Source organism: Anser brachyrhynchus, assembly GCF_964034855.1.
Source record: "Anser brachyrhynchus genome assembly, chromosome: 3".
Lineage (NCBI taxonomy): Eukaryota > Metazoa > Chordata > Aves > Anseriformes > Anatidae > Anser > Anser brachyrhynchus.
In genome coordinates, this window is record NC_137696.1 from 24,492,839 (window position 1) to 24,517,596 (window position 24,758).

Consider the following 24,758-nt stretch of genomic DNA (forward strand, 5'->3'; position numbering starts at 1 on the left):
TTTTACCTTCATTATATTCCTGTTTTCCACTGCACTGCAAAGCATGAATAAGCCTTTGGCCACTCTTCTCTGCTGGCTTACCCTCCATATTTGTCTTTGTTAATTTTTATTTGATTTCTGTGCCAAGTCCAAGCTTGCTTGCCGATGATTGAAATTCTGGACTGAGCAGTACCAATTAGACTAATTTATTTAAGTGGGTTAATTCTTCTAAAATGCCTTGCTTTGGAGTTATATTTATCAGCAGTCTATCTTCCCTATGCTATACTTTCCAATTAATAAGCTGCCCACAGAGAAAAGATTTAAAGAAAAACAATCTATTTCCTTAGCCCTTATAACAAGATAATCTCCTCAAAAGGTGCCTCCTTTAATTACCTATATAACTTAATATTGTAATGGTGGTTTGGTTGAAATACAAGAGCAAAAATATAAATAGCATATAAATTACAAGGCCATAGTTCACCTCAGACTTATATGGGTAAGCTGCCAAGTCTGTCTCATGATCTGTCCAAGGAAGATGAGGATAATCTGTGAGTCTGTGCCAGCAGCTGCCTCCCTCAGCAGTAGTCTCAGAGTTTGGGTTTATAGGATGTTGCATCTTTCCCAATACTGAAACACAGAAATGGTGGAAAGGAATCTTGATAAAAAAAAAAAAAAGGTAGTTTTTGATGAAGGTTTAGTGAAAAATTGGTAGTTTTTAATGAAAGTGCCTTTATATTGACAGCCTCTATAGCAAAGACACATAGAGTGAGGGAACAAGAGCTAAGTGTGCAGCGGGGATGTACATGCATAGAGTCACAGAATCACAGAATGGTTTGGGTTGGAAGGGACATTAAAGACCATCCAGTTCCAACCCCCTGCCATGGGCAGGGACACCTCCCACTAGAGCAGGTTACTCAAATACATACACACATGAAATGATAATGGTTGTGCAAACTAGCACCTTGCAGCCAGCCAACCTGACTGGAGATCTGTGCACCAGAGGGGAAATGCCACCCTCCAGCTGTATGGTAACTGTATCACAGCCCCCTGCACTGACTGGCAGCCTGCATTTACTCGGTGTAAATAGTGACAGTTCCAGCAGTCCCACGTTGCCATTGTGTGTGTGTTGTTTTAGCATGTCACTTCAGAGGAGTCAGGGTGGTAAGCAGACATGTTGATGACATGACTGAAGCTGTTACTGTACTGGCGCTGTGTTCGAGCAAGCACAAAAAAGAGAATACCAGCAGCTGATGCTTTTTTTTTTTTATAAAAGCTTTTCTGTCTAAATTTAGAAAATTCTTTGCCAAGCCTCCTAGGGATCTTTCCACAGACAGTAGAAGTGCTCATAAATAACCCTGCGCCCTGGTAGCAATACATAGCCCAGCCTGGATTGCTGGGATTTCAGCATCCCCTGACCAGCTGGGTACTGTGCAGCTGCCAGGGCTCCGGAGCTTCCTGGTGTTCTTCGCTGCCTATAATTCAATAACAAATTTCAGCAGAAAAGATTTCTTTTTTTCTTTTTTTTTTTTTAAGAATTGCTGTTAACTCTTCCCAGTGCATCATTTCTTCTTGTTTAGTTGCTGTCGATAAAGAAATGAGTCTGTGGGATGAGAAATCTGTACCAACCGCAGCAGCTCTTTGCTAGCCCAGAGACACATTGCTTTCTCACTGGGCTTTCAAGCCTACAGTCTTTAATGTCCTCAGCCAGGTTATGTTTCCTTTTTTTTTTTTTCTTATTTTTGTTGCAGGTAGGAGAATTCAGAGCCCATGCTGCGGAGTGGACAGCCAACGTCACCGCGGAGTTCAAAGAAACGCGAAGGCGTCTCAGCGTGGAGATCTATGACAAGTTCCAGCGGGCTACCTCCATCAAAAGAAAGCTCTCCGCTGAACTTGCCGTCAACCACAATCAAGACCTGACTCCTTGCAAGAGAACCCTGTCAGTCAACCATCTCACCAGTGAGAAGGACATCTTGCCAGCTCTCACAAAGACGGACAGCATTTATATGAATGGTTTGACGCCGCACTGTGCAGCAGAAGAGATAGCCGTTATTGAAAATATTAAGTAGCTGTGACTTTGGATCCCAGCCCATGAGAAGCTCTTGGCTTAGACTAGCCATATACCTTTTTTCTCCACCCTGTCAATGATCAATGCTAATAGCATTTTATATGTGTGCATGAGTTCCACAGAAACTACAGTCCCGAGTTACCATCACATCTCTTCAAAGACACAAAGATGAATGGCATTTCTGTTATCGAAAGATGCTGGAACAAGCAACGTCTTCTGCCTTTATCTGCCCAGACTGTTTTCCACTTCTCCTAATGTGCCATATGGCCTCAAGAATGAATCACACTTGTTTATGGTAACAATGTAGCTTTGAGGGATCAGTCCTTAAAATTTCAGGGTCTACCTTACTGAGCCTAGGAATGGACCATTTATGGACTACAACACATTTGTAAATGGCAAGAAATTCTTATGCAGCCTTTTACCTAAGAAATTTTTGTCAGTGCCTTATCTTTTGAAGAACCAGAACCTCTACAATTCCTGTATGGTTTTTGTTTGTGTTTTTTTCTTTTTTAAATGAGAAGTGTATTTCCTTTGAGCTTTCATTCTTCCTGAAATGATGGTGTTTTAAAGGTGTCTGTATTGAAGATACCAACCAGCATGAATAAATGCCAAAACTCAGCAATCATCAAATGATGTTCTAAGCTCTAAATTTAAAGGCACTGCAGTCTCAGAAGTTTCAAACATGTCCCCCAGAAGCATTTTGTTTTACTCAGGTCCAGCTGATACTTGTTCACACTGACTTGTAGAATTTGCCGACCCTGTTCGGTCTTATTTTTTCAAGCAGTGTTCAGCAGTTTTTTTCTCTGTGTCAGATGTACCAAAAAATAAAATAAAAAAATCTGCAGCTTATCTATCATTAAGTTATTTGGTGGATGACAAGAGCAAATAAATATGGCTATTTTGAGGAGAGGCAGGAGAGGCTTTTAATTGCTGTATCCTAATAACAACATTCAGAAAACAATGCAGAAAAAAAAAAATCAGCATTTTTTAACAAGCATAAACCTTCTACCAGATATTTGCTCTGTGACAAGGATTCTTAACTTCCTCTTTAAATCAAGTCGCACCAGATGCCATATGATATTTTACACAGGAATCCTGCTGGAGTGCTTTCCTGAATGTCACACTGTACAGTAGCTGCCTGTGCCGGAGCTGTGACTAACGTGGGAATGCAATCGAAACTGGTATCACTGTGACTTTGTACATTTCAAATAGAGATGGCTCTGAATATAAGTGCAGGCATGAAGAAGAGCTGATAAAATAGCACAACCTGAATACTGATGATTGTTCAGAAAGGGTAGGCTGACGAGAAGCAGATCTAAACCAGACTGTGTTTTCTTTACTGGTTTTAAGAAAACACGTTAACTTTAATTTTACGTCCTCTGTTTTGCTAATAGGTGTACATGAGATTCAGAAGAAATGCAGGATGGAATGGATAATTTTACATTCTTTTCTTATGTTAGTCTATTGTAGCCTGGCTGTACATAAAATGAAATGAACAGGCCTTAAAGAATAATTTAGGCTCTGTGTAAATTAAAAAACAAACAAAAAACATCAAAAAAAAAACAACACAAAAACAAGACTTTGCTGATTGGGCATGATTCAAGTGGCAAATCTTACAGCATCTCTGACCATTAGATAACATGCAAGATATGAATGTTAATGTTTTTGAATGCTTAGCTTGTTTTCTAATAAATATAAGTTAATATGTAAATTCAGTCAATTCAGTGTAAATATCAGTCAGTTAACATTTACAGAGAGTATGCTTTTAAAATTAAAGAAGTTCCATGAAACAGCACCGAGCAATGCTCTTATAACAAAGACCCTTGTCTCCCCAGCACAGTGTTCTGAATGTCCACATGGCAAGAGTTCATCTTGCTGTGTATAAACTGTGAATTGTAATGAAAAATAAAGTTTTTAATTAAAATAAGCTTTTCTGAATCTCCTGCTTGCTATAACTGGAATGCTGAGAAATCATTTGTGAAACTGATTTTGTGTTTTCACTAGTTAGAGTATAGCAGTTTGCCACCTTCTTTAATTTAAGATGGTTTAGCAATAAAGGCTTGACTCATCCAGCACAGGAATATATTTTTTTTCTTGATATTAAAAATAATGTTCTTTGGATGCTGTACCCAATCTTGTGTTTCTTTCTGTTTTGTTCAAAAACTTGGGAGGATGAAGTTTATTCTGTCACGTGCTATGGAGCTGCTGGTAATCTCAGAATTTTCACTGATGGAGATGTGGGATGCTGTGCTGGTGGTAGCCTTGTGCAGAGGTGTGTGAACCAGCAGTCCTATGGGCAGTAACCTGCCACACCAGAACAGTCATTTCGGCAGTGGATAGTTTACAGTGGCCTCTCTATGTTTTGGCCAAGCGACCATTGACTTGCAGCTGTGTGGTGGTAAGTAAAGACTGACGAGTGCTATTTTATTAAATTGTTCCAATCTGATTTGGATGGGATGTCTCAGTGCCTTTTGGAGGGACTGGTAATGTTTAATGTTTACTGTCTCTGAAAGCAGATACGATATCTTTATGAGGGCAGTGAGGCACTGGCACAAGTTGCCCAGAGAAGATGTGGATTACCCCATCCCTGGAGGTGTTCAAGGCCAGGCTGGATGGGGCTTTGGGCAGCTTGGTCTGGTGGGAGGTGTCCCTGCCCATGGCAAGGGGTTGGAACTGGGTGGGCTTTAAGGTCCTTTCCAACTCAAACCAAGGTTAAGTCCTTGGATTACTCTTACTAGCTTGTATCAATTTACCAACCTATAGCAGTGAGTGCCTATGTGGTTTCTTTCATTTTAAAGAAACTTTCAGTAGTTTCAAGACCTGCTGAAAAGAGTACGTTGTTTCAAAAATTTACGACAATATTTGTAATGTTAGTATGGATATGCGTTAAATCCATTGAGCATTTATTTTCCTTGATTCTTGCATGTGATTTCTGGGAAAAAAAAAAAAGTTGTTAATTTATATGTAAAAGCCATTCTTTTTTTTTCTTTTTTTTCCTTTTTTCTGACTTTAGTATTTGATCTAAAATATCCAACCTTATAAAAGACTTGTCTGTTTAGAAGAATACATTAACAAATAAAATCCTTAATAACTGAAGAAGAAAAAAAGATGCAACAGTCCAGCTAGTGTAAGTGGGTAGAGTCAATACAGGTCTAGAGCCACTGGTGTCATTTCAAAATCTTTTTCTCCCTCTCCAAGTACAGTGATAGATCTGCTAAGGATGGCTAAGTGAATTTACAAAACTTCATGATGTCCATAAAGATCTTTCTTCTTGTTCCTGTAAGAGCAAACTTTTGAATTAAAACCCTGTGCCTTTCACGCCTCTGGAAATCCTGTGTAGCTCTCTTTTTCCCTTCCAAATGTGGAGCTACAAAAGCAGGAATTAAGACTTCATGAAATTCAACTTAGCCTCCTTCTTCTCACACACATGTGGAGATGTTTTCAGACTATTGGGATGCTTGCTACTTAAGCAAGTTTCTGAAAATTGTATTTCAGTTTGGTAAAGGTTTATTTTTGCTTTTACTGCCAAGCAAATACCATAAAAACAGATGTTGAAAAAATATTTTGAATGATTGATAAGTTCTAGCACATACCGATATGTAGAAGTACATTTGCCACCTAACAAAATAGTTTGTTTCTCAATGTTAGAAGAAACGTTAATAAAAAGGATCTGGAATCTGTTGGAGAAGTACCTAATCTGTATTGGTGGCTGTTGCCTATGTTCTGCCTTGCATAATAATAATTTTTTTTTATTCTCTGTTGTACTTTGTATTCTCGGACAAAGTGTCCAAATCGTCTACTTGGTCAAAGCCTCAATTCTTCATTAGCCCTGCATAGGAGGCAGGGAGACTGAGACTAAGTCACAGAGAATTTGTTCTATGACCTCTCCTTGCTTGAGTAAGATGGGAAGAGCTTACTTTTGCATTTCCTCTGTGTTTTTTTTTTTTTTTTTTTTTTTTTTTAACTCTGGGCTGGCTGTCCCCCCTTTTCCAATATTTAGGCAGCCTTGAGGCACTACAGTCTGTCTGAGTTGCAAACAGCCTGAAAGGGTCACAGCCAGAAGCTCACTGAACCTTGTGAAGCCGTGCCTTCCTCTCTTCACCCCTTCCTGAATTATTTTTTGACGCAACAGGAGGAAAGCTAGGGGGTAACACAGGAACCCACAGAAGTGCTAAACCTCCAAAGGGACCAGACTTGATCTGGAATGGACCTTCCTTAGATCACTAAACAAACTGTGAGACCAGGACTGCAGATGGGAGAAAATCTGGCTTGTGTGTTTGAGTTCTTGCTCTTCCAGCATCATTTCTACACCAGTGATCTCTAAACAGGAATACAACACGTCCAGTAGAAGAAGAAATGGAAGACTGCTCTACTTAGTCAACCCTACATGCTCATGACAAGTCTACATATGTATATAATTTTATTTCCTGTGAAGGAAATTTTCCTGTCAGGGAAACTACATATAATGTCGAAATACTGCAGTAATATTTCTAATAAATTACTGTCATACAGTTATGGGGTAATTACCTTTTCTTTCCTACCTTGCAGTGTTGTTTGAAAGGAAAGGTTTTTATATATTTAAAAATATATATACATTTTACATGAATTTGTCAAAGTTAAGGTAATTATTTTGTCATAGAAACACATGTAAGATTTTTGGTTTGTGCTGCCCTGCAGATTTAAAAGAACAACACAACCTTCCTGTAAACAATATGTTCCATTTGGGAAAAATAGAGAAGATGCTGATTTACTGTTATGAGAAATAAAAAGCTGTTGAGCTACTCATAGGTAATAAAAACGCCACCTCTTTAATTTGAACAAGCATTCTGTGCTTTGCCAAATTGTTACAATTATAAGGAGCCTGTGTAAGAATCGGTTATAACAGGTTTATTATACTTTAAAAACTTGGAACACTTCAATTCTAGGCCATTGATAATCATGCATTCACAAACTTTCAGAGGATTACATTGAATGAGTTTACGAACAGGTACCTTAGTTATTGCAAAAACATCATCACTTTTTTCTTTATATAAACAGCTGATATATTAGCTTATACAGCTTTTTATTTTGGACCCACGTATATGTGTGCTTTCAATGTGCAACGTTGATACGTTGTTGTATAATCTTAAGTTGACTATAAAATCCACTTTGGTAAATTCAATATTGTTTCATGTTAAATTAGAGTTTTGACAATGTAGCTGAATTTAAAATCAGTATATTATAAAAACAATAGACATCACAACTTTTCATGAATTATAGCACTCTCTACATTTGTGATATAATAAATCTATTTTTTTTTTTTGGCCTGTTTTAATTGTTTCTGAATGTTCAGCTGTTTTTCTGGTCTAGCTGATATAGACAGATAATTACAGAGAAAACAACTAATCTATGGTTTGTAAATAATACAGTATGACCAGGCTACCAGTATTAGATTTCTTTATGACTGAGTTTGGGATAATAGTTTTTGTTCTGTTTCCACTGTTGCTAATTATTATTATTAGGATTCATTGAACATTGCATGTACTTTTTTTTTCCCTGTGAATGTCACAAGAACGTTTATGAATGTCCTCAGTGAGAAACTCCTTGAGAAGGATTTGCTTTATTAACCCCAGTTATTAATTCTAGCTAATGCCCAAGAATATACAGTCAGATTTTCATCCTCCAGAGAAAGGCACGTGATATGCATACACTATCGATCCTTATGGGAATGTACTACTTGCCATAAGTAATAAATAATAATATACTCCAGAAGATGAGCTGCATCCTGAAATGACTTCTTAAATAGCAGTTTAATGATAGCTCTTTTTTTTTCTTTTTCTTTTACTATTAATTTGATTCTTCAAAATAAAACTGTGAGGACTGAGAAGTTTTTCTGAAGAGAAGCATCTTTCACATTAAGTGTATTTTAGTCTACTTTAGCTCCAGGGAGACAGAGACTAACTTTGCTGGATAACTAGAAATAAGAATCTATTTGTTAATCATTTTCTCATGGGAACTCATGAGAATCCTGCTGGATCTGCCTTTCATACTAGCCACAAATCTGCCTGTTTTATATGGATTTTGCATTTTATCTAAGAAAGAAGTATTGTATTCAGTAGTGATGCACACTAAAGTAGTATGGTGTCATTCCTAAAGGTTTTTGTTTGTTTTGTTTTGTTTCCCCCCCTAAGATCGTGATTTTGTCCAAAGTTTCTCTTTATTTCCTACCATAATAAATGAGCTGATAGTTGAGTACCAAACCCAGCAGAGATATCTGAGTATTACTGGAATTTAACACTTTGAAAGGGACAAATATGGGATTTATGTGCCCACAGGAGGCAGAGTGCATCACTGCAGTGGACAATTCCTGATTGAAGTCCACTAGATCTGACAGGAAACATGATCAAGGGAAGTTCTACTTTAGCATGGCCATATGGCATGGTACATCCTTCTGCCTAATGTATACAGCTTTGAGAATACTTTATGTCACCTGTGCCTGCTCTGTAGCAGGAGAGAGGGAATTTTACAACTGTAAAGGCTCTGTATTGCACACTTGGCCAGGATATTGGCCTAGGAGTCACAGTCTAGGCCCTTCTAGACTACAGAATGAAGAGCCATAAAGTCTGAATGCTTTTTTTAATAGAGAATACCTCAGTGGTTCGTAGCGAAAGGAGGATTAAAAATTAGGCTCCACTGCAAAAAGTTGAAGTGGGAGTAATATGTCATGTACTATTGTGCACTTTATAAAGTGGAGGTGGTACAAGCACAAAGACCTTTTCATTTCCCAGTGTCCTTAGAGACTGTCAGAAGAGAGTCAAAGTGCAGTCTGCATTATATCAGCTTACTCCTGCTCTTCTGCAATGCTTTTGCAGGCTCTGAATGTGTACTGCCTGTGAATGTATTACACCCTTCTGGGTGCCAGCTGACTATCAAAGACTGGATAGCTTGAAAGGGGAGAAACTTCTTCTCTTAGTCATACTGTACAGGTAGAGTAATAAGAGAAGATTTACTTTTTCAATATGAAGCTCCTTGAACAGAGTTTTGTATACAGATAATATTTTGGAAAAAAAACACAGCAGACTATCAAGACCAGAACAGAGGCTGCAGGTGTGTTTTATCACTGCAGCGGTATGCTGGTTGTGAGCTTGGCCTGTCTTAACGTGCAACACTTTAGTGCAAAATTAGCAGTAGAAGTTGTATGTAGTTTCTACTTGTGTAGGCTGAAAATATCAGAAAACAGTTTTTGGAAACTAATGAACAGAAAATTCCTCTGAACTCTCACTGCTGCTTGGTGACAATGGAAGCAAAGTTTAGTTAGGCCTGTCAGCATAGAGGGACTGTCAGCATACAGGGATTACATTCCTGCATTCACACATCGGTTTATACTCTGCTACCCTCAATAAAATTTTTCCATACTTGCTGTTGTTTAACAGAGCCTTCCACAAACAGAATAAAGAATTACAATGTAGAGTATGTAGGGCCCTTAACTACAGAGCATACCATAAAACTTTCCTCTTTTTCATTACAAATCCAAACCCAGTTACTCTGTACTGAAAAAATGAATGCAGAAATGCATAACTAGCTACAAAGATGTGTCAAAAGTACTTTCCTTTCATTCTTTCTTTTAATTTTGTTTCTGTTTGTCTGTAGGCTATAGTTGCTTCATGCATTTTTATGTTTTCTAGTGACATCTTGCATAATGAATGTAACTCATTTAAACAAATTAATGTACTGTATGACTCTGGTGTGCACATTTCTGATCCTGTTAGAAAGGAATAACACAGTATCAGTGCAGGGGGAAAGGTTTATTTATGAAAGAAACATATAAGGAACTGTAAAGGTGTACTAAGCACCTGTTTGTTTTTTTTTGTTGTTTGGTTGTTTTTCTTTTTCTTTTTTAATATACCAGAAATATTGACAAAATATGTTGCTGTGGATCTTGTGGCGTGGCATGATGTATGAAGAGGACAATATGATCATGTACAGCTCCATGAGTTGCCGTTTCCTGCAGCACTTCAGGTAGTGGTTGGGATTGCATGCAACGAAAATAAAGCTGCTTTGCCATCTATTTCAGCTTTTCAGTTTGTCTGCCTGCCAGTGTGGTAACTCTGCAGCTAAAAGTACTTTGAAGTTATGGAAAACTGGCCTGAAAGGATCTGGGGGCAGCTGCAGGGATTACACCATGTTCTCCAGAGTTTATAATCCACCTGTGCTATTAGGGAGCTGTGCAAAAGAAGTAGTTTGATAATTGAAATATATCATCACTGCAAATATATAGCTTGGTTGAAACTGTTTGCGAGCCTCTCTGAGAGAAATAAACCAAAAATGAGTTCAAAGTATCAGGGGCAATTCTCAGGATAGTAATTATTTCAGGAGCTTCTGATGATCAGTCTGTGCTCTGCCTGTGCTCTGTGTCTGAGCTATATTTGAAGTGAGTGATCCTTAAAGCAGGTCCAGAGCATTACAAATCAAGATACTCTGCCCTTTCCATCTGACTTTCTATCCTTCCATCATCTTACAGATGATGTGAAAAGGCAGAACTAAAAACCATTAGCCTGAAAAATCATTAGCCACAGAATTGCTCCAACAATTTGGCAGAATTCCTTCTTCCTCAGTATTATCTGGCAATGTTCCACAGCTGTGATGCTGTCATTTCTCTCTCCCCCCTCTTCAAAAATTTTTGTTTTAATTTTTTAAATATTTGTTGTGTTGTACAGCAGTTAAAGAGGGGGCTGTGAATTAGGTTTCTGTGCTCTATTCCAGTTCATGGCTGATTCAGAGAGCAGTAACAAGAAACTCTTTAGTATAGTTAACATTGTATTGGGATGTGTCTTTGAAAAGAAAAGAGTGTCTGGAACACCTTACACAGAAAGCTTTGTGCATAGTCTTTTGTTTCCTCTTTGCTGCTGCCATTAGTGTCATGTTCATAGCACTTGCTTCCCCTCATGCTTCAGAGAAGTACATCTTTTTTAATTACGATATTAAAAATTGCTGTGTATTTGTGGATTAGGATAATACTTTAATTCTCAACCAATGCATATTAGTGGGAATGATTTGTGGCTATGTAATGAATAAATAGGATCACTGTAGTGATAAGTACAGAAACCACAGATAATATGTTAATTTTGTTTGTCATGTTAATTTGAGAGCATTTTAAACATCTGTCAAGTCACTGTAATGACAAGCATGTAAAATAAAAACCAGCACTTGGGGTCTGGCCTTCTCCCCAGAACAGAGCTGCTGGATTACCAAAACTTCATAGTGTTAAGCTGTGAAGCAGTGCTCATTAAATGTCACAATTTACTAAAAATAGGCAGCCCTTAGAGTACAGACTCTTGGAGAGATTATAAAGAGGAATAGGCTTTAGACCTACATTGCAAGCTGTAACAATGGTTACCTCCTTATTCCCTTTCATGCTAGATGACAGGAATTATTAATTTACTAAAAGCTATGCTGCCAAATTTCAGCAAAACGCTGGACATAGAGCCACTTTGATAAATGAGGTAGCCAGACTCTAGATATGCTTCAGAGGTTCTACTCCTGAGAAATCTGAATACAGGGGCAGGTACATGAAATGGGAAAAGATACAAGAGAAAGTATAAAAAAAAAGCTTTTCTTTGAGCGTTGCTACCAAGACTCAGAAGCCCAGGAGGCAGAGTCTTGGTTTTTTTCATCAAATAAACTGTTTCTGAAGGAAATGTAAATAAGCCTGCTTCCCATGAGAAGGCTGTTAAAGGGTTGTCCTTCCATCTGTGCAGGGTATCAGGCCATAGTCTCACCTCCGTACCTCTTTGACTAACTGTGCCCCAGTCCCCTCCCAAAGTATGGCAAAAAGAGGATAGTTTCTACCCAAAGGAACTGAAAGATTGGGCAAGAAAACATATAGGATGTGTGGAGATAATTTCAGTGCTGTGTACCTCCCTTAGTTTCTAAGCTTTAGATGCAGTGTTGTTTAAGTGCCTGTTCAACCATTTTTTAAATCCCCTTCTTGAAATTATACTTCAGTCTAGTTCCTGAATAGAAGCAACACACACACAAAGTTTTCTTGTAGCTTCTCATTTGCTTGTCCTGTTGAACCTCACATATAACTATTACTACTGCTTAGGCTCCTACAACCCCCAGGGTAACATTATCTTTAGAAAAAAGTAGGAGACCAGGACACCGCAGGAAAGGGCTTGCTTTAAATCAACCAGAAGTCTTAGTAAGTATTCACAAAAGCACGATTTTTTTTTTTTGCAGTGAGGGGGAGCTTAATAAAAATGCAATTAACTGTAATGAAATTGCTAATATGCCCAAACGTTCATTCATCCTAGCACTTGAGGCTACAAAATCAAGTCACTCACATTGAGTGCATGTTTACTGACAGAAGCTACACGCTCAGCAGTAACTAACATTGGCAAAGGAATTAAGTACACCAGAGCTAGCATAAAATGAAAATGGAGCCCTGGCCGTATGAAATGTGCTACTCTGCTAACACACCACAAGAAGGACCCACCTTTTTTCATGTGACACAGAAGGCATTTCCTTCAAATTGTAATAGGGGGAAAACTGACATTCCCTATTTTGCAGAGCAGCCAAACCTTCTGAAGCTGTATTTCCACCAAGAGTGCCTGTCCCATCTTTGTCAGTCTTGGTTTATCCCAAATGTAGGAGGACAGATAGGCTGGCAGATGAAGTTACATAGATGTACATAGTTACATAGATGTATGTTTTGTTTTGTTTTGTTTTTAATAAATTGAGCTATGAAAAAGAAGTGGATAAAAGGGGGAACAGCTTCACCTTCTGCCTCCCGTGATGTCAGTTCTCAGGTTGTCTGAAGATCTTGTCACAAGCTTCAAGCCACCAGAACAATGGTCATAGATCATGGTATCACTTTTCTAAAAGGAAAAAATGTACCGAAAGAATGTTTTTTAAGGCAATCTTCATACATATGAGATCCACTGAGGAAAGGGCATAATATAGATACATTTTGGTTTGTGAATCCTGTGGAGATTGTGTGTGCACAAGAGACGAACTTGGTATATCATGGGGAGGGATTGATCCATTTTGCCTTGCCCCATTTTTGAGTGACTTCCACGCAGCTGAATTCTTTCTGTGTTTAAATAATCCTACCAACTGCTACTACTTGTTTGCTGTAGAACAAAATTAGCATGCTTTAAAATAACTTCTAACCCTCAGCTTTATTATATTACAGAATTTCTTTCTAATTCATAAGACCTCAAGTTTAAAATATCAGGCTTGACATGAAAATATCTGAAATGGCAGAGAATGAGAACAGACAGAGGCTTCTGATCAAATGAGTGAATGCCGAGCTTTTCAACTAACATGAAAGACTAATTTCTGAGGTGATTCTCAATAATTGATGCCTTCATTTGGTATAGCTCTGAGATTTAGGTCCAATAAACAATTTATGTACCTAAAAATAGTCAACACAGAACTTAATTTCCCATAATTTTGTCCCCATACAGAGACACAGAACCCTGTGCATGTAATTGAGGCCCTGGAGCAACACAGCAAGTTTCCCAGATCAGCAGAGAGGGGTTGAGGATTATCGCCTCAGCCTGCCCACAATTAGCAGGGCTGTATGTGACTCTGCTAACGATGCTGGGGCCATGGCAGGGGAGCTGAGCTCTCTTCTACCATCTGATAGAAAGCAACAGGGTTTGCTAACCCACAAGCTGCAGTTTCTTTCGGCTCCCTGTTGAATCTTCCTGTCTAGATGCAGTTAAAAAGGGGAAATTTTGAAAATAAATGCAAGTGTTACAAAGATCTATCTGAGGACGCTGAGATGTGCTTCTTCCCAGTCCTTGAGCTAATGTTACTGAGGTGTTTTTTTCTTCCCAAAGCATTTAGCAGGACCATTCAATGTGTAGTCAGAGAAGGTGAAGTAGATTCTGCTACTGGCCCCTTTTATACAATAGTTCTTGCCCTGCAGCTCTCCGGGAAATTTAATTTCTTTAGCTGGAGGGGAGGAGTTCACACATCCCTGAAGAGCAGCTGAACTATGGGGCAACAGGTCAGGCTGTCAAAATAGGATTTTTACTCCTCCTGCTTGAAAATGTAGTGGTGTGCAGCACATCATGGAGGCAAGGAGATGAAAGCCCTGCAGCTCAGGTGCTGCTTGGTCCTACAAAGCTGAGCCTTTTTGCTCACCCACATAAAGCAAGGTGATGGAGAGACAATCAATTTTGGGGATGGAGATCAGCAGCCAGCCCAGTGGACTTCCAGCCTGGGAGAGGTCCCTGGGTACTAGTCTGAGTCAGGTTGCTTCCGAAACATAGCCCAACTCCAGAAACCTGGGACGTCACTGTTGAACTTCTTTCTGAGCACTCAGGAAAAGACCCTGATGGCTGAGGAGAGCAAAGGACATCATAGGGCCTGGGCCCCGCCTGAGTGCTTTGTTTTTTTACTTTTTGATAAGTTTTTGAGCTGCTCTGAAAACAAGGTAGGAAAGAAAAGAGGTTCCTCTGGAGTAGCCGGACCAAAATGATTTGGCCAAGCCTTCTGGTCGAAGAGGTTTTGTGATCTGCAGCAGGATGGGGCTGAGGCCTCATCAGCCTCCACCCCGGCAGCTGTGGTGGTGGAGGTGTTATCAGGTGCTGATAAGGCCTCCTAGGTCAATGGGTGCATGGGGAGCTGTCAGTATGCTTCCTACAGCTGTAGTATTCCTGGAGAGCTGTAGGAAATGTCCCGATGTCATTTTGTAAGCAAGATGATGATTTCAGTGGCCACCATGCTGCAGAGAAAGAAATCAAGGAGCAGTAGCACATGAATCAAATGCATAAAAGGAAAGAAAATTAGCTGTGCAAAATCAGATGAGTTGCCTGTTTCACTGCTTCACATTTGTTATGTTGACAGTTCACTGGAAAAATGCTTTGTCAAGTTTATTGCTGAAGGCCATCTAATCAATATATATATTTTTTTTCAAACATAACAGAGCACAAAACAATTATCAGTGTGCAACTTGCTTCTGTCTTTCAGAATAGCAGTCAAACAAGCCCACATTTTAGTACAGAAAGAAGAAAGATCGCATGTAAGCTAACTTTCCTTCAAGTTTCCCTTTTTTTGGCCTTAAGTTTTCTATTCTATTTTGTCTTTGATCCATAAAGATAGATTCATCTGTACTGATGCAGCTTGAAGAGTGATACCTAAAAATATGTAATCACTCCCAGTTTTATTCCTCTTTCTGTTTGTGTGTTTTGCTTTATTAAAAAATAAAACCTAAAAACTGTGCATCTGCCAGATGCTCATGAGGTCAATGCAATGTTTTCCTCTTTGTGCTCAATATAAATATATGTTCCTTTCCTCTTTGTTTTATACCATTTTATTGACTCTTAGGGGTATAAAATATCTGTCCAAGAGTAAGTTGTCACCGGTCGAGAGAAGTGATAAAAATTTAAAAGCTGATGTCCCTGATTCTCTGTCACATGCAAGTGATCCTGGGCAGACTGCTTGGTCAAGCATGTCTTAGTGTTTGTGGGAATATGTGTCTGGGAGAGAGAGTGAATGTAATCTAGGACAGAGTGCAAGTGACTAAAATCTACTTAGAGAGATGGTAAATAAACATCATCTTCCCTATGTCTGAAATCCTGTGTTGAGTTTTGTTACAGTAATGTTCCTATGTGGCTAACATGCTCTCTAGTCGATGGAAGACAAATTGAACATTGCCAGCAATTAAATAATAATTTAAAAGTTTCTTAGATTCAACCTTTTGATATTTACTTGAGTCAAGGCTGCTGTGTCCCCACTGAGTCCTAGGAAGTGTTCATTGCTCTGAAATACCTAAGGTGATAGAGCATCACTTCTTCGAAATTTTTGCTTCATGCAATGCTACTTTAGCAGGAAATTGACTGGGGCAAGGACTGGAAAAATAATTTAGAGCAGCTTCTGTGAAAATTTAGAAGGTGGTCTGACAATCTCAAAAACAGGAAGCTAAAAGCTGCTACAGGATTTCTGTCACTATGATGTCAGGAATTGTTCTCTATCGCAAATTGATGGGAGAATGCACCCTCTGACATTGAGCTTCTATTCATCAGTGCCTGATTCTGGGAAACATAGCAAGTACGTCAATGAAGGCAGCTAGTTAGTGAGGTAATGGCATGACTAGGACTCTGTAATGGCTCATAAAGGTTTTGAAGCCGTGGAAATAAAGCTGTGTAAGTGTCTGGTAAATGAAAGCTGTCTGATTCTCTGGAGAACAAAGCCAAAGCTCTGCAGACAACTGAGGTAAGTGAACAGCCTCATGGCAGATTTGGGGACTCCAGGAGGAGAGTGGCATGGGGCCACTGTACAAGGTCAGAAGTACAATGCTCCGTTGCACCACTGAGCCACTGTCACATGCCAAATCTCTTCTGCTTATTTGTAGACAAAACAAAAAGCAAAGGCTTTCTAAACTAGACCTGTGTCAGCAATATCCTACCTTTCTAAAAATATTCAGAAATGTAGCAGTTGTGCATATGCATCTCCTGATAATTTTAAAAGATCCGACTTTTTTTTTCAGATTGACCTTTCAATAGCTGATCTTGGTCTACAACTCAGTTCATACAAATTTTGTATTCCAGATACTAAACAATATATTTTCAAATTGCCTCCAAGCAGGGCTTAAAAAGGCAGCTAAGATTGCTCAGAACAGGAGATGAGGAGTTGCACTCTGTCAAGAAATCAAACTGTATGCTAATTTTGGCCTTCTGTAACAAAGGCTTGAGGAAAACCCCACCTCTGGTTCCCTGATAGCCAACATTTTAAAAAAAAAAGTTTATTGAAGAAGTTTACTGATACTTAAATTCTTCAGACTATTTGGTCATATAGAGCTTAGTTGTGGAGTGCCATGAATTTAATTCCTGCCTATTACTTCAATACCATTATTTGCAAATCCAGAAACAGGAGGTTAATCAGCAACACCTGAATTTTGGAAGTCAGTGACTTCAAGTTTCTATCTAATAATCAGCTTCTCTTGGTAGTGAAAATTGTGGGAGCACCTGCTTCTGCACCTGGGCTTGAAAGCTGAAAATCAGTTAGGTGCTAAGACAGAAACCAGTTGTAGTGCTTCATAGATAAAAGGATGAGATGATGGCTTTCTTAGTGATTCCAAGCAACAGGTAATGTTAGACCACTAAAAAATGGAAGTATTACAGTGGATAAACGTGTAACACAGTATAGTCGCATTGTTTATTTCCAGTTGTAATCTTGTTATTAATGAAGAATGAAAGGGGAGTGGGTAGAGAATTTTGCAAAGGTTTTATCTTTGAAACACCAATTCTCTGTTCTCTTGACTTTTGATTATTTTTGAGCTTGTTAGTATCTCAGGGGATTAAAAATAAACCAATGTCCAGGACAGCTCTGAAGAGTGTTAGGACATTAAAGATAAATTACTTTGTCAAGAGGAGAGGACAAAAGAGGAAACAACACCAGCATAATGGCCATATGGTCTCAGTAACAGTACAGCTCCGAAAGGGACTACAACTCTTTTAAGTGTATCTGCTGTTGACAAACACTAATGTTGGCTAGAAGATTAATGTAACTGAACCACTGAGAGAGGGTAATTGTAGTTTAATAAGAAAAATGCAACAATATGATAACAGGCCAGGATTTGAAGGAACCATTAGATTTTCGGCAAATAGCCAGTCTTCAGAAATGTAGTTTTATATAGTTTCATTTCTACCAGCAGTGAAAATAAAATTATTGAAATTTCCAGTAAATAACATCCTCTTTGATCTGTTCACTGTCTAAATTATAACCAAATTATAATTTATCTGTATAATCTAAAGCTTGTCAGAATTTCATCCAAATTTAGTTCGTCTTTTAAACTCTGGAATAATTATTCTGTTAGACTCACTACAAGTAACAATAAAAACTGCAACCCTATTCAGCTTGCTGCCCTCCTGGTGCTGTAAGTCTGGTTTCCAATTTTGGTTCTTATTAGCTTAGGCAGGCAAGTCGGTAGGAATTAAATGTGAGATCAGTTACATTCTGTCTTTCCTGGTATTTAAAAGTGCTGATAAAACCCATTATGGGTTGTGTGGATTGAATGTCACTAGGTGCCAGACGTCTTTGACTTCTGTGAGCTTTATATCAGGCTGTTGGCAACGCCTTTGAGAAATGTATACCTTCACTTGGAGTTACCATTAGGTTAACCAGTACCAGAAGGAGGCTCTTTTGAAAAGAGGAAGGCCTTTTGTGCTCCAGGAAGGCCAATCCACCCAGATATGGGATTTGTATATGAATCATTCCTTTATTCACCCACTTTCCTCAAACTGAAACAGGATGTGAACAGTGGAACAGCATGCTGACTGGAGAAGTATCTGGTCATTTCATTTTACCACTAGAGATTAGATAAAACGTAATGTGAACTAAGGTCACTTCTTTTTTCACCTAATCTTAAGTCTGTTGTTTTTGAATGATGTGAAAATGGTATAGGTATCTTGGTCACTATTAAGGGGCAAAATCTTTGTCTGCTGAAGTCAATTGGCTCCCAGATCTCAATTATACCTTTATTGCCTAGTCACAGCTGGAATGTTTTAGACTGAGAAAAGAGAACAGTTTTGTTCATATGATGTCCAAATCAAGTGATTGAAGAGACCAGATAAACCCTATGGTGTTTCTTAGTTTTCTTAAAGCCATCTTCAAGAAATAATGCAAGCATGCTGAGATACAGCGTGCTGATTAGAATGGAAGTTCAGCTGTTGTGCTATTCTTATTTAAGTCTCGCTTGTCCTTTTTATTTATTTATTCATATATTTTTAAAATAAGGTCTATAAGGGAAAGTCTTAGAATGCAATGGTTTTGAGGACATCAGAAGTTTATTTGTTTGTTTTTGTTTATTTATTTTCTAAGAAATAAGAAAGCATGGAAAGCCTTGGACTCTGGATAAAATTAGGTTCTTCACCTCTCTTCTGTAAGGGTACCAAAACTATAGATACTGTTCAAACCGGTTCTGCTTTTTGCTTTCTGAATCTTCATCTCACACCAACAGTGGATGATGATGTAAACGTATAGCTATTTGTCTGATTTGGAAGTTAGCCTGGATGTTTGGTAATGGCAGCATCCTGTTTCCAGTGCTTCTAGATGTAGCCAAGCTGAGTGTACTTAAAAACACCTCTCTTTGCAAAACCTGGGTTTATATGAAACAACATAAATATCCTACAATGGAAAACAAATTCTGTTTTCAAGCTAAAAAAAATAGTGATTTTTTTGGTTTGTTTTTATGATCAGTTTCTGATGATCCTTTCTCCTTTCTTTAAACTGGCAGTGTTGCAGTCAATTTTACAGGAGTAAATTCACCTTTGCAGTAGTGAGAAATCTCTGAGGTATCAGCACTAGTCTTGCGCTGCAAATGGAGGGATCTTTTTATAGTTTGGTCTCAGCCAAACAAACTTGTCTTAGCTGAGAACCGTGCTAAAGTGACAATGATTTTTTTGCTGTTGTTGACTCCTTTTGCTTCTATATTTCAATGATTAATGTCAGGATAGTATCCTTTGAACCGCTAAGTTGGAAGTTCAGCTGAGAATATTTATTTTTCTCTGGATCATGTCTGTTTTAATAAAGGATAAAACCCAGAACACATATGCTCCTTTAGTAAGGTTACAAGAGTTTTCATGACTGTTTTTTTGTTTTGTTTTGTTTTATTGTTTTGAATTAGTTTCCTTACCAATTAAAAAGTTTGGAATACATATTGCCCTTTCTACCGAGATGGGAATTAATTTGCTGCTTGCTGATGATCACCTCTGACTAAGCTCAGGAACTGTAACTGTGTTGATGTCATTGGATTTACTAATTCAGTGTCTGATTCTGCTTTTAATTTAGCTGCAAGGACAAGCAGTACAATTTAACTTCTGGTTTTGATTTTTATATTTATAGTTGGTAATCTTAAGAACTGGACTCTACAAGGCTACCCAGGATTTTTCCTCAAGCTTTGAAGTTTAAATTTAATTACTGTGCAACTAATTCTTGAACAGGCAACAGCAATTCCACAAGAATAATTTTTTTTTCTTTTCTTTTTTTCTGTTGGCTTTCATAAGTAGCCAGTAGGATAACTTACACTTGCTTGTTAAAATTATTTTGAGTTCTAGCAGTGTTCCCAGAGATACATGTTTTGGTTGAAATGTATCCTTACTTTGATTTCAACTAAGGAAATATCTGATTCACCTTGCAAAGAAATCAAATCATTGCAGTCATTTTCAGAGTGGTATATGATCAAAACCATCTAAATCAGTGCTATGGAGCCTAGATCAGGGTTTTGGTTCTTGCTAGAACCCATTTTAAGCAAGTGAGCTTTTAGCTGCTTGTTTCTGAAAGCTTATGTGGTGAAAGTTGTGTCTTGGAAATTATATTCCAGATCTGTTCAAGATTAGTTTGTAATATAACATTGTAAAGCAGATACAAAAAATAAAACATCCTGCTCATATGAGATTTCAGAGGAAGATGAAGACTGACCAAGAAGCAAGTGTCTCACCAGGTTGGAAATCAAACTTTTTACGTGAGTAATGTTTCAGAATGTCAATACAAGAGCTGCAATATTTCACTTACCCTGCCTTAAAAGTCAACATAAATTACAAAAACATGAGCCCTAACTTGTGTTTCTACAAATGTGCTGAGCAGTTGCATGCTGCAATGATGTGAGGGCAGGATGTAGAAGAAGTCATGTAAATCAACTGACGTTGCATGGATTTCCCTAAAGACCTCTGCAGTTCCACTGTAAATGAAGGGTGAGCTTGTGGTAGCAATAAGCTGTGTATGTTCATTTGTGTGCTGTGGACCTCGTCAACGGATTTGTGCTCTAACATGGGGCTTTCCTTTCAGGTATACATCTAGAGATAGCAATAGTTTTCCAGCAGTTTAATGAAGCAGAATCAAGGCTTATTTAACAGCAAATTAGGCCACATTAACGACCTTAAATGGAAGTCCTACTAAAAAGTGAAATGCTAGAGGCTTTGTTGTGTATTTTGGAGTAAGGAATAAAGAATAAGTCTTATGTTCCTCTTTATTGAGAGAAGAGTCTGAAAGAAAATGGGGGGAAAATGAAGCTGCTGATTATTGGACCTGTGCTTATTATATCAGTTCAGGTTAATCTTGCTTAGCTACAATCATATAAACCTAAAAAAATAACTTTTACTTTTCTAACTGCCAGAGAGGAGAGGCTTATTTTGAACTACCCATCAAATTGATTTGGGCACAAACTTTAGATAAACCCTCCTATGTTGTAATAATATCTTGTACTGTAAAAGAAAAATCTCTACAATACACATAAAAATAATACACACAATAGCATTTAATTCTATATTCTAATTATATAATGCATTGTAATGTACATATAAATAAAATGTGATACATTCTATTTGTTCAAGAGGAGAACAGTTCCCTCCACTTAATTCAGTTAAAATTCCTATTCTTTAAGTCGCACCGTAGGAAGGAAAAAGATCGTATTTTATTTTAATAGTTAACCTAGCCGACTATGTCTGGCTTAAAATTTGATTTCTCCCAAACTTTGAAAGTATACAAATACTAAATTTTGTTTCAGATTCAGCTCAAGAGTTTTCTCTGAAATCCAGAACAATTTTCAAAACCTACGTAACTGTTTCTAATCAAAACATTTTTGTTGATGGTGCACGGGCTGTTGCTAACAGTTTTTTGCTAATGTAGTTTTTCTTAAGATCCTTTCAGTGAAGACCATTTAATCAAGTTAGTTATTTCCCTGTGGAATTGGGAAAAAAAAAAAAAAAGAAAAAAAAACACACAATTTGTTAACTTAGCTGCTGACAACTCATTTGCAAACTAGTAAGCTTAGCTCTTTTGCTAGTAAGCCTATTGCAGAGTCAACCATAACTTCTCCTAATTAATGTACATGAAAAACTAAACATCTAATGAGTTGTTTAGGTATGAAAGGTATAAATAATGCTTCAGGTCTGAGCACGTCATACTTCTCCCATCTTTTATTGCCTTGTTCTTCAATAATTAAGCACAGACTTAATCAAAGGCATTCTGAACCAGCTTTTTTGTACCATACTAGCTGTGCAAGTGCAACTTTTCGGGGTTATCATGGGACTACTCTTTCTCACATTTTTTAAGTCTTTTTAAAAATAATTTTCTTCGAGGTTTGTTGGTATTCAGTCAAGATCAAAACATGAAAATACCACCAGTATAACCCCATATCTTTGCTTGAGGGTAACTAAAACATTTTCCTATTTACTTTTCCAACCCAGAAGAGAAAGAATGATGAAGGAGGGTTAATTGTTTCTGAAAGATGACTTAGTTATACAACTTGTTTACAGTATTTTTCATCCATGTATCTGAGAAGATTTTACCAAGTGAGTAATATTGTCCTTAGTGGTAAAAAGGTAAAGTACAATTTTAACCAATCCTCTTAAACTTTCTTCTTTTCTGTTTTGGCCTGGATATCATTCAGGCCTAAATAAGTAGCCTCCCAGTTAATAAAATCCAAGCTAATTAGGAAGAGAATCTAACCCTGTCTTGTGGGTATCTGAAGACATCTCTTACACCCTAAATTCAAAAAGCCTTAAATAATCAGAAAATAATATTAATGAACCATCTGTCTTTACTACTGAAATGCTAAATCTGCAAAGCTAGCTCAGCAAAAAAATAACGTAACTGGCTTGTTACTGGCTGGGTACCTTTCTGGTGGAAACAAGCAGTCTCCCAGCTAATAAGAGATGAGCTTATCAGAAAGAGTGGCTATCCAACCCTCCACAGAGACCCCATCAATATCACTACTTCGTCCTATGAAGGGGATGCATTGTGGTAAGTAGCTGCAATACTTACAGTCTGAATTATTGACTGTGTGGAAAAATGAGGAAAAAAATAATCTGTTTAAACCAAGCACTACAAACAGTTTCTGGTTATGCATGTTACAGGAAGTCCCATCTCAGGATTTCTTCTGCACCCAGGAGGATGTGCAAGAGCAGAGCCAGCAATGTTGGTAGATCACTGTTATGGGGCTGGACAGTTCTTGGTTCTCTCCCTATTATTAATGAACAGTAACTACAGTTATATTCAAGATGGAGGCCATTCATTTCTTTTGTATACATCGGTAGCATTTGAAAGTTGGCTGTTATGCGCCAACTTTTCTCTAAACATTCAAGCAACATTGGGCGGTGGTGGTGGGGAGCACACTTTTGTGTATGCTGGCCTGACTTCATAATTTTGGGATGGCAACATTTTGTCATAGAAAACCAAAAAACAGCAAGATGGATTTCTGGTGGAGATCAATAAAAATTCCTTAGGTAATTAGGTTATATTTATTTCAAAACATATAGCAACTAGGAAAACGTACACAAAACCCTGAAGTAGATAATGTTATGTACAAACGTATAACATCACATAGAGGTTAGCCAGTATTTACCACTTGCAATCAGAGAAGTAATACTATATATTCAAAAGCCTTGTAAATAAACTTCTGTTTCACTACACAGGCAGAGTTCAAACAGGCAAGTTAGTTTTGAAGTTTTTAGACATTTTTTAAAATGTCAAACTTCATTGCAGTTAGCACTGTTCAAAAATACATACAAACATATATAATTATGTACAAGGGAATATATGTTTCAATTTTCTCAGACAAAAAAAAAATCAAAATCAAAATCAGGTGTTACTTCTAAGTTTGGTATTTATATTTTTCTCCTGTCATCATTTCCTGGGGCAGAGAGGGAGGTGGGTTTTGTATTTTTTTCTTCTAAGTTTGGGAGGCAGTTGTTTTGTCTGAAGAACTGAAATTGCTCCAGTTGTTCTATCTGAAATTAAATGTTCCCTCAGAGAACAGCAGTTCCCGAGAGAACCTTTTTACTATTCAGCTTCCATTTCTTTCTGTAAGCTAATGAGCATTGTCAGTAGTCATTATACCTGTGCTGTGTAGCTATTGTCCCTCCCAAAGAGCAGAATCAGAGCTGTCGTGACTGCATACTTTATTTCCAATGCTTTGATGCACAAGAATGAGGGGGAAAAATGGTATGTGTTTGGGTGAGAGTATCTTTTATTTTTAATTAAAATAAACAATGTTTCCGAAGTGATGATTCCTGAAATAAATGGCCATAAGAACCGTAACTGTAAAATACCCTTTTTTTTTCTTTTTTTTTCCTCTGTTCAGCTTCTAATGCTCAGAGAGTCAGCCAGTCTGTTGTACTAGAAGTACATAGTGGTTACCTATGAGCTATGTCCTTGTTGGTGAAAATGGCAACAATATTTTTTGAAGTGGTTTAAGTGGTACAAAATAGAGTCCTGGGTTCTGCGTGCAAAAGACTTTCTTTAGAGATGTCAAAGTCTCAATAGTTGGAAGAAAACTCATCATTTTCAGTTATTTTAGCAATAACATGGTGTTTCTGAGTCTGCACTAGTATTCTTACACTACTACCTGGGGTGGAGCAGGGGAGGGTATGAAGATGAATAAATATGCTTGAAAAGCTATGAACTAGGTAAAGCTTCCTACAGAACCAGTTTTCCCATTTTTATTTTTCATTGTATATCCACATGGTAGATCAGATAGTCATGGTAATAATGGTCATGGTAATTCAAGTAGTCTGCAAACTGTACATAAACGTCACTTTTTTGTGGGAATAGCCCATGAAGTGGCTGTTAAGGGCTAGAATATGCTCAACTTCTTTCTTAGTCTAACAGATGCATGAGTTGTACAACAGGAAGAGCTATGTTAGTCTCTCTATACACAGAAAGATTTTTAGACATCTTAGTTGTCAAAGTCCAGTAAGACTTTACTAATTACCTGCAGAGAAAT

The 24,758-nt window shown here is 37.8% G+C and overlaps 1 protein-coding gene and 2 long non-coding RNA genes across 9 annotated transcripts in view; 1 reads left to right on the top strand and 2 right to left on the bottom strand.

Moving 5' to 3' along the window:
• Positions 1-7,358, top strand: part of KCNK2 (potassium two pore domain channel subfamily K member 2) — a 160,357-nt gene extending 152,999 nt beyond the window's left edge. For all 6 annotated transcript variants that reach the window (XM_080587225.1, XM_080587228.1, XM_080587226.1 and 3 more), the window contains one exon: positions 1,728-7,358. In XM_080587225.1, the coding sequence (XP_080443351.1) occupies positions 1,728-2,045 (318 nt within the window). In that variant the 3' untranslated portion in view covers positions 2,046-7,358. The remainder of the gene's footprint in view (positions 1-1,727) is intronic.
• On the bottom strand, positions 2,792-8,907 carry LOC308193051. The gene is made up of 2 exons (XR_013949332.1): positions 6,382-8,907; positions 2,792-6,334 (listed from the first exon to the last, which is right to left on the bottom strand). It is a non-coding gene; the product is annotated as an uncharacterized lncRNA (long non-coding RNA).
• A 3,665-nt stretch (positions 8,908-12,572) lies between these two features.
• Positions 12,573-15,124, bottom strand: LOC308191960. 2 transcript variants are annotated; one of them, XR_013948423.1, is made up of 2 exons: positions 13,440-15,124; positions 12,573-12,900 (listed from the first exon to the last, which is right to left on the bottom strand). It is a non-coding gene; the product is annotated as an uncharacterized lncRNA (long non-coding RNA). The 2 variants fall into 2 exon arrangements; XR_013948424.1 differs by lacking the exon at positions 13,440-15,124 and adding an exon at positions 12,990-13,150.
• Between the last annotated feature and the right edge of the window lie 9,634 nt (positions 15,125-24,758).